Below are 16282 nucleotides of genomic sequence, written 5' to 3' on the forward strand. Positions count from 1 at the left end.
ATAATCACATCAGGCTATTTCCCTAAGTCAGACTCGTAATATAAAACAATACAGGCAATCAAATATACAGCCGGCTTGTACAGACGAGCCCAGCCAGCCGGATATTGCATATAATCAAACAAACAGCGCACGGTAATGAGATGAGAGTTGTTTATGAATGAAAGCAGAGCTAGGCTTTCAAGATGGTGCAACTGCTTCCTCAACATATCCCTTTCATATTATTATATATAGCTCAGTAGGGCGGTAGTGGAAAGAAAGTCAGACAATAGGATAATTTGTTTCTGATACTGAGTGGATTACTTCTCCCGGCCCTTCCTCATAAAATGTTTGAGCTTAGGTTAGTATTGTTGCTCCTGACAGATGTGGTCCATGGCCAAACTGGCCCTCAGTCTTGCCACAGTGTATACCCACCTGGCCAAACTGCACATCACAACACAGCTGAAAGAATCCATTATTAAACATTATTTATCATGTTCTAAATTAACTAAAAGCTGGCTGTGATCACACCATGTGCCTTTATGATGGCATTTTGTGATTAAAACAGGATAAAAAAAGCAGGGTATCTTTGGACGGATCTTTACAGAAAGCTATAAAGCCCTCCAAGCACATTTCCTTGGTTGTTTAATCTCAGTCTGGCCACACAATACAATAACTGTGTGTAGAAACAGTGCCACCAAAAGGAAATGTGTAGTTGCTACAGAAAACAAATAAGGTTATTTCAATAGGCAAGCGTATAGGATGGGGAATATTTAAAATGCACAATGCACGTCCCATGGGATGTACATTTCCCCAAATAACCTCCACTCATTCAGCTCAGAGATGCGTTTCAGAAGCTATATTTGGCTAGATTTGTTGTTATTATCATGGCAAGTGTTTAAAAAGAGAATCCCAGTACTCAGTGGCACATTTAATGAGTAAGAAATGTAACTATATACATTTTAAACTTAGTCAGTTTGAACAGTAACCACCTATTCTAACTTTCTCAGTCCTGTTTTAAATATTTGATAAAGACAAATAGTTTTATATATTCAATGCTGCCCTTTATACCAAACTTACACTTTTGGTATGTATCGGCCTTACAGGTTCCATTCGCACAATTTCAACTTCCAACAGTATATTTGCGAACACAAGAACGGGTTTCTGTCTTTACAGGTTCGGTAAATAAGATAAAATAGATAAAAAGAGTGCAGTCCTAACGGGTACATTTGTTCACATATATAATATTCCAATATGCACCATGTATGTCTTAGGGATAGGAGTGGGTTTGGGATTGTCTGTAAACACTCACATATTCTCAAAATTCACACATCCATTCATATTTAGTAAAATATTAGTAGGGTACAAACACAGTGAAGGTGCCGAGTCCATGTTATGATAAATGTGAGTTAGAAGTTAATAAAAGACTCACAAGATGTATTAAGTGAATTAATGACACACATTTGAAGCGGTTTTAACTCCAGTAGAAGGAAACTAATGTAGAGCTTGATTAACGGTAAATTATTTTCTCATGAGGGATTTAAACCGTATCATCTTGTTGAACTGAACAGTCACCTCCGAAATAGATTTTTCTTTGATAAAAATGGTTTATCAAGAATATGAAAAAAACAAAAGCACATTAGTCACCCTTTTCAAATCAATCTATATACATATATTTCATAAAAAAGGAAATCACATTGACTAATTACACTATTCACAGGAAATTCACATCTCAAAAATGTCAGACATAGGAAAGTCAGTCTGGAATTTCAGGAGACTGTACTGAAGAATCTCTCATTTACCATTTTTTGTTCAAGATAAGCAGCCAAGATCCTCACCTTAAATGGATGGATGGATGACCTTAAATACAAAAAATAAACCCCCTTGCACAAGAAAATCATATTACCGAGACACCAAAGCTCTTGGTATTAAATGTCTTGGACTACTCTACACCTCTGTATGGTGCATCACGATACTGTCCCCGTCTCGGTGTTAGTTTCATGAACAGGCCACCGCATCGAAGACTCAAACTTAAAACTTAGGTTATAAATTGATTGCATAATTATCCCCAAGACTTTGCTAAATGTTTCTGAGGGAAAAAGTAACAGCACTGTGAAAATTTGATCACTAATTTGATTGAAGTTATACTTGTGACAATTACAGCAGTTATTTTGTCACTAATTATAAACTTACGTCCCATATAAATTCTTAAAATGTCCTCTTACTATATCAATAAGCGACTTGCACAGTAACAGAATTGCACATGAAACTACCCGAAACCACACCTCTAAGAAACAAGGTATGGCAAAGCTTTCACAATATATGGATATGCCATCACATTACTTTATAAAACGGGGGAAGAAAATGCTTGGTTCCAAATTTCAATTTATTGAGAATTATTCTTAACCGACGTAATGAAATTTTGACAATAGCTAAAGTTTATTCATCATTCAAACAGGTTCATTATTTTGCCATTTACACTCGTTTCTCAAGCAACCCAGCATTTACACATTTTCTTTTGTCATTGTTTTAACATGCAAACCACCCTCAAACTTATTGGAAGAAAAAAAAAAAATCCACACAATCCTTTGCAGTTATAACCTGCCTTTAACTTAGCAAATGGCACAAAGAAGTTTAAGATAACATGTAATAAGATTGCCATAAAAAAAAAAAAAAAAAAACATTACAGTGGGCAATATATCCGAGAACGAAAACAAAAAAACAAAAATAACACTTCAAAATAGGCTTTCAAAAACAAACCTCAAATTCATGAGGGTTTCAATTAATATATTTTATATTTTCAAACAAAAGTGATGCATTAAAATTGTAAAAATTAAGGCTTCTCTTTAAGTTATTTCGCACATCTTCAATAAATGTCAGTCACACATTGCACACTTATCTACTCCTTTGTACAGCATTCGGTTTGTAGTACTCATAACAATTGTGCTACTATATGGGAAAGCATGCTTTAAAAACTATTGTTGGTACTAATTTATCAAAGTTTTATTTACACGTGTAGCCTTCAAAACCCCCTGCCTTTATTAACTACAATTACATGTATATGCAAGAAACTGCATGTATAGGATATAGAGGATAGGAGGAGCTTTTGCAAAAAAAAAAAAAAAAGTGGCACAGAAAAAGTCAAGAAATACATGTAAATGTAGCTAGGGTAAAAGCTTAATTAAAAATATATTTATATATTTATATATATTGCTGCATGTTTACAACAGAGGTCCAGCAAATAAAAGCAAATCAGTTCCGGATCTATGGAGAATAAAAATAAAAGGAAATAGATGCAAGTTTTCATATCTGAATCCTTTACCTGAAGGCTCCAATGGGATTTATAACTTACATTTCCAGATCAAGCAGTTTACAGAAGCAAGTCAGAAGACTGCAATTCCCACAAAACTGTAAACAGGTGACAAATAATGCAACTAAAATAAATGGGATGAATGGCCAGATGAATTGGTCCACAGGTTAGAAAAAGAAAAGAAAAAAAAAAAAAAAGTATATATAAATTTAAAGTGACCTTAACACAATTATACTTTTTGCAAAGCACCATTTACAGTGATTAACTTTATTTAGGTTTTAAAAACTCCCTTTACATTTTCATCTATGTCGCAAGTGGAATGATAAACTAAAGATTGTCCAATTTGATGCCATAAATCTTTTATATCCTACTGTACCAAAGTGTGAAAATTCAGACAAGAATTTCAAAAAGTTCTTTGTTGACTTTATTTCGTTCTTACACATGAAAATATCCTCACAGAAAAAACAAACCCCTCCCACCCCCCTAAAAAAACAAAACAAAAAAAAAAAAAACTAGATGACATTTGCTTCCTCCATCATAAGGGAGCTTTGCTATAGTTTCAAATCTTTTAGATTTAAAATAAATACTCTACTTCTTTCCAGGTGTAGACATGCTGTCCGTTTACATTCTCGAATTAAAGTTTGCAGGGTTTTCTCTTTTTTTTTTTTTTTTTGTACATTTTAAATGAGTGCATCAGTAGTGAGTTCCAGCTCACTGCGTCTGATAACCAGCCATCCCAAATCCTGCTTGGTTTGGTATTACTTGGGCTCCCTGGCCCGGAGTTGGCTGGGCCCCGAACCCGCCCATCCATGCTGGAGACTGAGACTGCCTGCAAGGGAAACACAAACACTCGTCACGGCCCGTCCACAGGATTTGCAACTAAAGGTTTGCATGGTTTTGTCTGGAAGGTATTTAATAAGTTTGTAACCTTGATATGTTCTGTGCTGCTGCCGCCAGAAGGGAGTCCCTGTAAACAAGATGTTACAACTTAGTGGGTTTCAGTCATAAAGCACGTTAAAAGTCAACACGTCCAGATATCAAAGGGTAGCAATAAGGATTCAATGCCACTTAACCCACTGTTTGCATCTTCCTGCACAATTGATCCATTAAAACTGACATTAATGCATTACTTAAGGAAATGTACATCAAAGTAGCCTCGGTCTTCAGAATTAACATTTGAAAACTACTTTTTTTTTAACCCTACCCTGGAGACAGGAGCAGGGCAACAGACAACGCTGATGTAATAGGATAAGAATTAGAAAGTTAACAAAAAATCCCAAGCCTGGATTTGCAGTTTAATAAAATGTGTGAAAAGTAGAGTAAAATCAGACCTACTTATCAATGTATATACCATATCAGTGAATATGTAATGAAGCAAAACACTGAATGTTTCTACAGGTTCTGAAAAATTCTCTAGTATTTCTGAGAATGTATCCTGTTAATTTGTTTGGCATGAAGGAAGACCGTATTCGAGTTGATCCTTTTGATACATTTCATAAATATGAATTTAACTATAATATAATTTAACTACTGCAAGTAGAAATTTTATTCAAATATTCCAAAATGTTTTGGTGCAGCTTTTTCATTTTTAAAATGTATAATTGCTCAGTTAAGTATGTCTGGAGAAACATGTACCATCTTAAACATTACAAACTGGTGTAGATTAACAGAGACTTTAAATATGGTTGTGCAGTGACTTGCACTTCCTATTTATGGGACCTCATTAAGCTCTCCCACAGAGAAGGTATTCTGTGCTTGAGGCCTTTCCCAACAGTCTCTTTACCCGTATTCTTCGAAACTAGAAACTTATTTTCCCTTCTGCATAAGCGTCATCACCACCATGAAAAACATGAATACTCCAGTTTGTCATTTCTAAATCAAAATGATTTTCAGACAAAATTGGTTTGAATTTATTATTAGAAAACACCAGCATTCTGGGAACAGTGTAACCCCACGTAAAGAATTGCCAACAGCTTTAACAAAGCCAGGTCTTCATAAGGAACAATTGTTCATGAAATGTTATCAACAGGTGAGCTCTAAATCTGCAGTCAATTCCCTATGTTCTCTTCCATAAACCCCCTCCTGCATTAACTAGTTAAGTGAAGACGCATTTAAATTAAAGGACTTTTACACAGTGAATTTAGTATGATAAAAAGCTCTATGTACATACACACAACTAATATGCAGATTCTGGGGCTATTATTGACTGTACCCACATACTGGAGGATCCATTGAATGAGAGCACTTACTCCACGCCAAATCCTTGCTGATTCCATGCCTGTCCATACATCCCATAGGAAGGCACCTGCCAGCCATTAGCCATATACTGTCCATACTGCTGGGGATTTCCATACATCTGGCTCCACTGACCCCACTGGCCATACTCCATCTAAAGAGAAAGTCAGCAGAGGGTAGAATTCAATTCATTCCAGAGCTGTCACTACATTCTGCAGATGGTTAAAAGCAGAGACAAGCAACATGAGAGGTCTGAAACACCAGAAAAGGAATCGCATATCAAAATATTTTGTTTATTCTACAGTCCTTTTCCACCAAGTTAAACAGGCTAACTACCACTCATTCAACAAGCGAGACCAGAGGTGAAATAAGGGGTAACCCAGAGATTGTAAAATAACACTAAATACCTGCTGAAAATTCTTTGCCATATCAGGAGACTCTTTGCCCCAATAACATTTAACAATGTGGCCTTCAATGGTTGTCCCATTCACAGAAACTATGGCATGAGCTGCACTTTCATGGGATGAAAACCTGCAAAGAGAAGACAAAGTATAGAAGGGCTGAAGTAGTATCAAACCATTCAGATGTACCTACTCAAGAACAATAGAAAAATAAATGCATAAATGTGGGAAACACATCAGGGATTCTCTATAACCGTGATTGCAATTTAGGAGGATTCAGATGGAATAAGTATTCTGAAACTCATAATTGTCCCCTTATATAGGAGAAGCAGTTCAATATTAAATTGCTGAGAAGAAACACCACTTATTTGTTAATAAAGCTCAAGGCAAACAAAATGAAAAGCCAATAAACTAAACTGAAATACAATAACAAACCATACCTGATAAATGAATAGCCTTTTTCTGGGAAAACTCGGATCTCCATTATTTGACCAAATGGTGAAAAAGTCTGGCGCATAAGTTGCTCTAAAATAGAAACGGATAAGTTAAAACAAACTTCTTTACTTTTAAAAACAATACATTTGAACAATTTGATCACCCTCAGTCTCTTAACAAGAACCTAAGGATACACAAGGTTTGGCCATATACCCATCAAACTTGAAAAATAAAACACAGGCCTTCTTTCCTCCCCCCATTGCCATGATTTTCAGAAGGGTCATTTTTCAAGGATTACTCTTGCACATCCTTATAATACCAGTCACACCTTGGTCCTGGACTGTCCCAATCCATTGGCTTTTATAAATCAATGTATTGATGCTTGCAGCAGATGTGTTGCATCCACTTCCCAATTGGTAAGTAACACTTTGTCCTGAGCGGCAAGTACAACTACCATATAACTTACAATATAGAAGATTGCCAATTTTGTGTAGGATAGACCCGACTAGGATATCAAGCTATGACATGCATACATATGTACTATAATACTACAAAATGATCAAAGGCTCTTCTGAAGACAAATCACTGCAAAAGTACTTTAGACTTGCTTGATAATGAATGGATATCAAAACTTAGACTATATATAGATCACAGGGTTTAGATCCATGCCTCATGTCATGTAGTGAAGCATATTTCTCTTGCATCCGTTCGAAATTAATTGACAGATGCTTGGAGCATACAATACAATATACAATATAATGGCTTGAGATTGAGAACTACAGTGCAGAAACCTCTTTATTCAGAAGTAGTGAAGCTTCAGATTAATTCTTATGAAAGATCTTCATATCTCAGTATTGTGTAAATTACATCATACGATGCACAAGTACTTGCCTGTTAATCCAGACTGGATTCCTCCACAGTAGACAGTGCAATTCTGAGGGCTGGACTGATTTACCACATCTTCAAATCTCAGCTGCTTAGAGCTATCTAGAATTCGAATAATTAATAGAGTATTAATTCGAGTATATCAAATAGAGAAACTACAGCGCACCAAGCAAATCTTCCTGGAGTTTTACACTAAATCAATCTACGGTTTAAACATTGTATTCAATTCCATTTTGCTTCAAGACAAAAATATTTACAGAAAGAAAAGTCAAACATTGAAAAGGAGTTAAAATGCTCCCAACTCGGCTCAGTCTACCTTTACTTACTTTCTTGCACGTTCTTTGGTGCGGGGGGCTTGCGGGTGGCCCAGTTAGTTCTAATCTGTCGACCTCCTAGCCACTGCCCACCCATATGGACAATTGCATTTTCTGCATCCTGTAAATAAAATGTGAAAGTTCAGTCATAATTCAAGCTTACAACAGCAATACCATTGGGAAGAGTTTGGCTGATTTCAGAGTCGGCTTATTTTAAATACCGACTTGATAATCTTGTATAACTTGTATTAACTATGGCAAAAATATTGAAACTGCTTCAGGAAGAAAAAAAAAAACCTTCAGAAGGTTTAGCTGCCTATGGCAATATCATTTATTTACATGAACACAATGTGCTAATGTATAAAACATGTCCGAGTTCAAACACTTGAACTTACAATAAATGTCATTATAGAAGGGGGGGGGGGGGCACTTGACATTTGTTTCCTCTGGTTTACACTTCTGCAGGATTGCAGAGAAAACAGTTGGTCTCTGTAGAATGAAAGCATCCGTTTGACAGAGCTTGAATAGTTGTGTAAATAGTGGCCAAAAATGGCCAAATGTAGGTGTGCAAAGTCAGTCAAGACCAATCCCAACAGACTTACAGCTGTAATTACTGCCAAAGGTGCTTCCACCAAGTACTAACTCAGGGGGATGGAGACTTGCCCAATTAAGGTTTCAGTTTTGTATTTATAATAAATTTTTCACCCTTTACAGTGTGGAGTATAGCATGTACATCAGAAGGGAAAAATCCTAATTTAAATGCATGGAAATCTAAGGCACTGACAACCGTGAAAAATTCAAGGGGGTGTACACTTTATTGGCAGTGTGTGTAGATAGATGAACAAGGCATTCCTAATAAAAACCATACTTAAAACAAAGAAAGCATAGAAATTCTGCACAGTTAACACAGTTGTCTGTGTACTAAGTAACCCTTACAGTTTAGGAAGTGCAATCTTACCAATTTGTTATAGAAGGAGACAAATCCGTAGCCCTTTGATTTTCCCGTGGTCATGTCCTTCACTACACGAGCATCCCTGCAAACAGAGATTACATGCTTATCAGACCACTAATTACCAGCCAAAATAATTAAAAAATAAAAAAGGAACCACACACACTGTATTGAAAGAATATAGTTTTTAAATTAACCCTATTAAGAGTAAATGTTAAATATTTGCCTACAGCTTGTTGAACTGATAAGCAAAATTGAATTTGAAAAAAAATTAAAAATGTAAACATGCAACCTACACTTTGGTCAAACTTCATTCTATTAACAGATTTAATTTTAACACTTATTTTTAGTTTATAAACATAGGCAAGGTGTTCCTTTATCACTTAATAGTCTACCGACTAGAATCCTACTGACTAAGGTTAAGGCTTGCAAATAAGTAAAATCAATACTTCTTACTTTGTTTGCCATGCATTCATAATTCAGCTAATGGTGTTCTGCCTACCGATACAAAATATATAGAAATATCAAAGAGAAAAAAAATAGGAATTAAAAGGCATACATCGCCTGTTAACAGATTTCTTTATTTTTCCTGGTCAATTCTTTACCATCAATATGGAGTTTGGGCAGCTGTAAATTTCGAAAAATTGACATTCAGAAATTTAGGAAAGGAGAATAAAACTATCAACAATACTAAGCACACCATGACGAAACAACAATTTAACACAGATTAATAAAATTATATATATATAAAAAAAATGGAAATACTGTTAAACTGCACTGAATATAAAAAGGTTATTTGTAAAAAGAAATAAACTACTGAAATAGAATATATAAGAATAAATAGAAATGAGAAAAAAAATTCTACAACTGAGTTTCCAGTGTGCACAGTTCCTTGCAGTTAGCCTTCAAGATCCTGTCCCTTCTTATGAGCAATTCTGTAAAATAACCAGAATGCTATTACTTTTAATTGCGACTCACAACTACGAAAAAGCTGAAGGTTTCTAAGGTTTACAAAGATAAACCTTATGTTGCCTTTACATTTACTTATTTCACATTCAAAACTACTTACCATACTTAAATTAAACAAACAATTAGGGAAGAAAGCAAGCAATTGTGGTCCATTGAGAGACGAAAAAAGGAAGAAAGATGAACAAGAGGGTGGGAGGTGAAATATGAATTCTCGAGTCTAATCAGAAAACAGGCATGGTCTCCTGTTCCCAGAGCACCTTCTAGCACTAACCCTGATGTACTGCTCAGGTCAATGTCCTCTCACACAATCGAAAATTGTACTGTAAACATACTGTAAGTAACCCATAATTGAAAAATTGATGCATGCACTTCATTTTCTCCAGGTATGATTGATTAAAGTAGAGCACATCTCGTCTGCAATGCAGGGACCTATTCTGTCCAGGAAGATTCTTGGTTTCGGACTCCTACTGATAAATGCTGCTCTTCCCTTTTTCAAACATGTTTACTTTCATTACACACATTATACATGTATGCATACATATACATACATATCCATCCCTATACATTTAATTCATTGGAATCCTTCAATAGTGTTCACTTACTTTACCACACATGATTAGATGCATCAATAGGCTAGAATAAGCCAAGGATTAAATTAATGCTTTTGGGCAAACTAGTTAAGGTTTACATTACAGAAAACAGCATTTTCCATCCCAGGTGGCAAACTGGGGATCAATCTAGATAGAGCTGCACCATCATATTTGCGAGATATTCATTTAAGGATCATTATTATGCAATACAAAGGAGGTGATGGAGATACCTACAGACTGAACATGACAAATGTTTATAGGATTCAAAAATGATTTGGTATAAACAAAATGATTCAGAATGTGCAAATATGATAATGTAAAAAGACATAAATCAAGTCTTTTCAATAATGCATACAGTTTCAATAAATACAACAATTTAAGATATGCAGTCATAACATTTCAAATTGCTATTTTGTGTTGCAACAATACAAGACAAGGTTTGACCTTTTAAAACTTCACACTTACGAGATTTTACCAAAAGGAGCAAAAGCAGCTTTGATATCTTCTGTAGTTATCTCAGGACTCAAGTCTCCAACAAACACATGGAAGTGATCTGAACAAACAAAGAGAGGTTTTAAATCAAAAAGCAAAAACAATTTACAGTCCCTTCTGGGGGGATTGATCACTTCCACCTCAATAATTCAAAGTTCATATCTCCTGGAGATACCAAACCCAATATTTTTGGATTGCCTTAAAAAGCAGAAAAGTTTCTTGGATACTTCATAATCGCAACTCACAAATTACTTCTATGCAATCTTACTAGAGTTGCAACTATATTAAAAACATGCTGGACAGAACAGTTCAATTTTATAATGCTATATTATATTGAACATTTTAAAAAGGTGTTCCAAGTAAACATTAGATCTTACATTTCAAGAGCACCGAACCGCAGCCAATCAAAGAAACTGCGTCAGACTCGGTTAAGCAAATTAGTTCATTCCATAAGGTTAACTGTCAATCAGATTTTTAATTATAAATAATTGAGATAAAGGGCAAAATGAAATGGATGTTAATGAGTACATTATAAAATAGAGTTTAATGGAGAGATTCAAATGTATGTTACTTTGCTCAAAAGAAAAAAGAACAAGGATCAAAGAACCTAAAAGGATTACCAAAACCACCATATTGTCCATTTTCTATTATTTTTCCATTTAAGTTTTATTTATTTAAAAGCATTTTGAAATCTCACTTTTCCCAACAGACAAAGCAGATAAACTGAAATACACAAGTATTTGAAATACCATGCAAGGATTTGGACTAAGGTGTGGTTGAATAATCAGCTAGTCATTTAGTTCCTCTTTCATTCTTTGTTTTCTTCACCTCATGGTTGAAAGGGAATACAGAAGGGGGGGGACTTACTGGATGTGTCTTTCTTCTGGCTACTTGGAGTCGTGGCCCAATTTACCTTAACCTCCTAGAAATTAAAACATCTCACATTAGTGCTTTATAACGTTAAATATTATGAACCACTTTAAATGCAGCACTGCAGTCTCCACAAAGTCAAAATATGCATAAAAGTTTTCTTGTATTGAACACTTTTTAAAAGGGAATGTATTAATATCATGCATGCCCATCAAGTCCCAGTCTCTTAAAAATAAGTAAAGTAACTGGATTTCAACATGTCCTTATCCCAGTGAATGACATGCGATTACTTTCTCCAACAGGTTAATTACTCCATATTATCCTTCAATACAAACATAACCAGTCCCCCCAAATTATACATTTGACAATTCAGCAATTCCCATTTTAGAAAATTAAGTTTTGCTAGATTTACAGAATTAAATTTGCACAAATCCATATATTTAAGTAAACTAGTTCTATTTATAACGTTTGATGATCTTAAACCACAACTGGTAGTTGATCAATATAGTGGAATACTATTAATCATTAAAAATGTAGTTAGTGTTGATGTATACAGTGCTAAAAACAGACGCATTGAAGAGAGACCGGGGTGTGTGTGCTGGCACGACAGTTGAGTTTTACAGAAATGCAAGTGAAAGTCCAAATCATAACTTAGCATAACATACTGCCTCATAAGTCATCCACATGTTCGAAGTGAGTTATGTGCTTAAAGGTTTACTTTTGCTATAATGCTACCCTTTTTTAAAAACATACCTCCCATACTGCTTTTCCAATTCAGTTTTGGATTTTAATTGTTATAATGCAGTTTAACAATATTAAGGATTAATTTCTTTAGTTAAAATCAGTTTAAGTAGTCCACAAACTTGGTTCACCTGCTTGAGACCTGAATATTGTCACTTTATAGAAACTTTTATACAAGCATCTTGATTTATAAGATGTATACATTTTATACAAGAAATACAAATGCTGTTATTGACAGATGTTAAATCTGGTGGCTCTGGATCTCATTGCTGTGACTGGCCCACAGCCTCCCCTCATTCAAAACGCAGCTCTATATAATGCATACTAGGTGAGCACCCCCAAATTTGATTTAAGTACTTTTAATCCGACCGATAACTGAAATGGAAGCACTAGTCTATTTCAATTAATTTTTATTTGTATAGTGCCCTTTGCAGGGTAGCCACAGAGTGCTTTACAGATTGATAAACAAAAAAATAAAAATAAACCATTAGGCACGGCGGAGAGGAAAAAAAAAATCCTCCTATGTATGGTTGATTGTTAGAGGAGATTAATCAATTTCTGGGGGTACACAGATTAAGGCCTAGGCCTAATGGTTGCCTCCCCCCAAGGCAGTACAACTATGCTACAATACCAAGAAAATCAGAAAGTCCTTAAAGATAACGAAAAAACTCAAGATGCTTACCTTTCCCATTATCTTCCTCCCATTCATAGCTGCCAATGCAGCAGCAGCATCCCTATGCTCATAGAACTCCACAAAGCAATAAGGATCATTGCTTGTATGCTGCAAAACAGAAAATCCAACAGAAGAGTTGACCCTTCTGCTATCGGGTTGCTGAGAAAAAAAGCCAGGAGAGGATATTATTGCATAGCATTGAGCTCAACATTGGTCATTTCACAACTATTACTCTTAAACACATCGTACAACCATCAAACCGTTGAGCTTGGTTTTTGAAAGAGCCAAAACACCTTCCCAAACCACCGCTGGAATAAATGTCAACTCAGGTTGATTCATGTAAGCAAGGAGTGAGTTGGAAGGAAAGAATGATGGAGTCACTGGAATAGAATACCTTGGGAATTATTGCAAAGGCTTAAGAAGTAAAGTGTCATAATAACATTTCCAGTTTTGTTTGTGTATAATTTTTCAGGGAATCCATTCCCCCTCGCCCCCTCCCAAAAACACATACTCGGCTGCATATCCCAGCATACAAAAAACAACAAGGTACAAGCCCTCTTAAGCCAGTTCATAAGAATTTGACAAGTGACAAATGTTATGGAACAGTGAACACACATTAACCAACCAACTTAAACTACTAGAGACATGCAATGTTTTCAAAACACTTGAAAGGCTTAAAAGTGACCCCCTTACCTCTGTTATCATTTTACAGCTCTTGCATGGCCCAATTTGACTGAATAACTGAAGAATTAAAACTTCCGTTACATCTCTGGACAAATTACCCACATAGCTGCAAAACATGAAAGGTCAAAATTAGCAACACAAGACATACATAAGAATACAATACAAAGAACATTTAATACTGCATAATCTTTGGTTAACGTCAAAATCAAATCATTTCGCAACATTACAGAATGTTTCGTTAAATGCGAGGGGGGATACATCAAAAACTTGGACATTTAACATTATGACCAATTTTAGATTAACAGTAGCACATAAAAAACAAGATCAGATTTTGGCAACATTTGGCAAAGCAGCAGATTTAGTCCATATATGTGTGTGGTCAATTGCATAAGAAATCTATACTACTAGTTCACTGGATGACTGGTGGTTAAAGGCTAGTGTGCCAAACTAATATAATCCAAATCTTGTTTTAATAGCGAACTGTGGGTAGAACTATGAGCTTCAGCAAAATGGGAACATTAGGATTTTATAATGCATCCAGGTCATACAAGTCTAGCTATTTTTCTATGAAAAACAAACTTGACACTGACACCCTATCCCTTGACCTGAAGAATGCATTATTTCACTGTTCTGCTTAGGAAGAGCAGACCAGTGTATGTAGACATTTTACATAAAGACATATTGCATTCAAACTTTCTAGCAGCCATGGAAACAGGAAGGGCGGCTAATTAAAAGTTGGGTAATAAATTGTGCTTTTAATAGATACGAGTTCAAACTTGTCTGCGCTTTTTAGCAAGGTATACATGTTATTAATATATTTTGAGGCTCTTTACGATTCCCCCCCACCATGCAATTCTTTTGTTGATCATGTAGCTTCTACCCTCACACCACAAAATAAGGATACAAATAACAGTCAAAAAAGAAAAAAAAACCTGCATGACAGTCTAGCTGCAACTGAAAAATAATTCTGATGTAATGACGTCTTTTTTAAAAGGGGTCTTTGTTTATTAAGAAAGTTAACATGATCTGGGACTCAAGTCATGATGTGGGAACAAAGATAAAATCTGACACTCACAGGAGCCACTTTACACCACGTCGAAACATCACAGATACAGTATACAATCTGTATAAGGGGCACCTTGATCCCAGGGAACAAGACAATTCAGGAACAACCCTTTATACTGGGACCCGGGAAGCCAACTACCGTGGACGGCACGTTAAACACCATCCCTGTAACTGCGCGGACTCTGAGGCCGATGCATTAACACGGTAATCGAGCAAAACAGAAAAGGAGGCGAGACAAGATGGCCTGTTGTTGTAGACTACCCACTCTCCAGCCATGTCTTATGAGGACTTGTCCCTAGGCATGTGAATATTGCAGATATAACCCCGCTTTGCCATCTTCACATAGTTGTCTCTTTAAGTGCGGGGGTGGCCAAGCTGACAGACAAGTACGAAAGAAAAAAGTTGCCAGAAGAGAGCGGGACGCCGGGGGTCGTACTTACAGCGTTCTGGGGTGGCTGTCGTCCTCCATGTTCGGGTATATCGACGTGTTATTATTACTGTGCAGCCCCTGCGTATTTTGGTGCTGAACAAACTGACTCGGGTGAATTTCTTTCTCTGGTACAACGTAGAAAATGGCGGAAACCGGCGAGTCAGGAAACCCAGGGCTGCACATGCGCATTGCCATTCTCCAGGCCACAAAACTATAAACGGAAATGTGAGCCAAATGATCAAATTAGACTTCTGCGGTTGCTTTTTGGCGCCCCGAAACCGTCTGTAGCGATGGCGGCTGTTTTCTCACAAAATTCAACGTTTTCATGTGATACCGCGAATAAAAAATGGGCAGAGGCTTTGCTCACCTTGTTATTTTTATGTGCGAACGAGGCGAGGGGGGTGCTGGGACTTGTAGTTTAGGGGGCCACGCGTTCGGCGGCGTCATCGTGGCGATTGGAGAATGAAAAAACTACATTTCCCAGGACAACGTGTTTGCACACTGCCTGGCCGAGGTGAAAGTGTGCATGGGGGGTAATTATAGGATGTGGCAGGCTGCTGTTACGGAAATGGAATCGAGACGACTGAAGTACTTGTGGCTCAGTGCTGGTATGCTGCAAGTCAGCATTTAAAGTGTTTGTGTTTACCAGCAAGTATGCACGACTGGGACAATACAGATGATGTCGAAAAACAGCATCTAAAGCACGGCTGAACACGTGTGAAAACGTATACATAAGCAGGCTTTCATTACACAAATATATGAAAGGCAGAATAAGCAGCTGATAAATAGGGGCACTTGGCAATACATCGATTTCATTAAAACCTATCGCCTACTATACGATATTACTTCCACTTGCAATTGTTTTCTGTAAGTGATTGTCCCATTTATGCCACGACAAATTAGTTTCTGTCCTCTGTGTAGTCCTGTAGCTATAATCGAAAATGTGTTGGGGATTTTTTTTTTTATTAATTTAACTTAAGGTTTCCTTGTTGATTTGATGTCCAATGCATAGGTTACTAAATAGTCAATCGTTTGAAGTTAAATAATATTAATAAAACTCATGTCTAGCCAGATCCATGTTCATAAACGGCTTTATAATAAAAATAATGTTATTAACAAAAATAGACTAAGCTAAGTATACAGGAATTACTTGGCACCATGGAAAAGGGTTCAGCAGTCTCTATGATTATTTGTAACACCTGGGTATTTTGATTTGCCAGTACTTATAAATATCCTATTTAAATGCCAAGATGGTATAAAGAG

The 16282-nt window shown here is 36.2% G+C and overlaps 1 protein-coding gene across 2 annotated transcripts; it reads right to left on the bottom strand.

Annotated features, from left to right (window-relative positions):
- Positions 1 to 2344: 2344 nt before the first annotated feature.
- tial1 (TIA1 cytotoxic granule-associated RNA binding protein-like 1) lies at positions 2345 to 15410 on the bottom strand. 2 transcript variants are annotated; one of them, XM_066692766.1, is made up of 13 exons: positions 15030 to 15410; positions 13534 to 13630; positions 12850 to 12948; positions 11424 to 11478; positions 10530 to 10617; positions 8515 to 8590; positions 7569 to 7677; positions 7249 to 7344; positions 6363 to 6447; positions 5929 to 6052; positions 5536 to 5675; positions 4215 to 4253; positions 2345 to 4115 (listed from the first exon to the last, which is right to left on the bottom strand). In XM_066692766.1, the coding sequence occupies exons 1-13, from the start codon at positions 15212 to 15214 to the stop codon at positions 3998 to 4000; spliced, it is 1311 nt and encodes a 436-aa protein (XP_066548863.1). In that variant the 5' UTR covers positions 15215 to 15410; the 3' UTR covers positions 2345 to 3997. The 2 variants fall into 2 exon arrangements, with proteins under 2 accessions (XP_066548863.1, XP_066548862.1); XM_066692765.1 differs by having other exon boundaries at positions 12850 to 12999; positions 15030 to 15408.
- Between the last annotated feature and the right edge of the window lie 872 nt (positions 15411 to 16282).

This window comes from Amia ocellicauda, chromosome 20, assembly GCF_036373705.1.
Source record: "Amia ocellicauda isolate fAmiCal2 chromosome 20, fAmiCal2.hap1, whole genome shotgun sequence".
Lineage (NCBI taxonomy): Eukaryota > Metazoa > Chordata > Actinopteri > Amiiformes > Amiidae > Amia > Amia ocellicauda.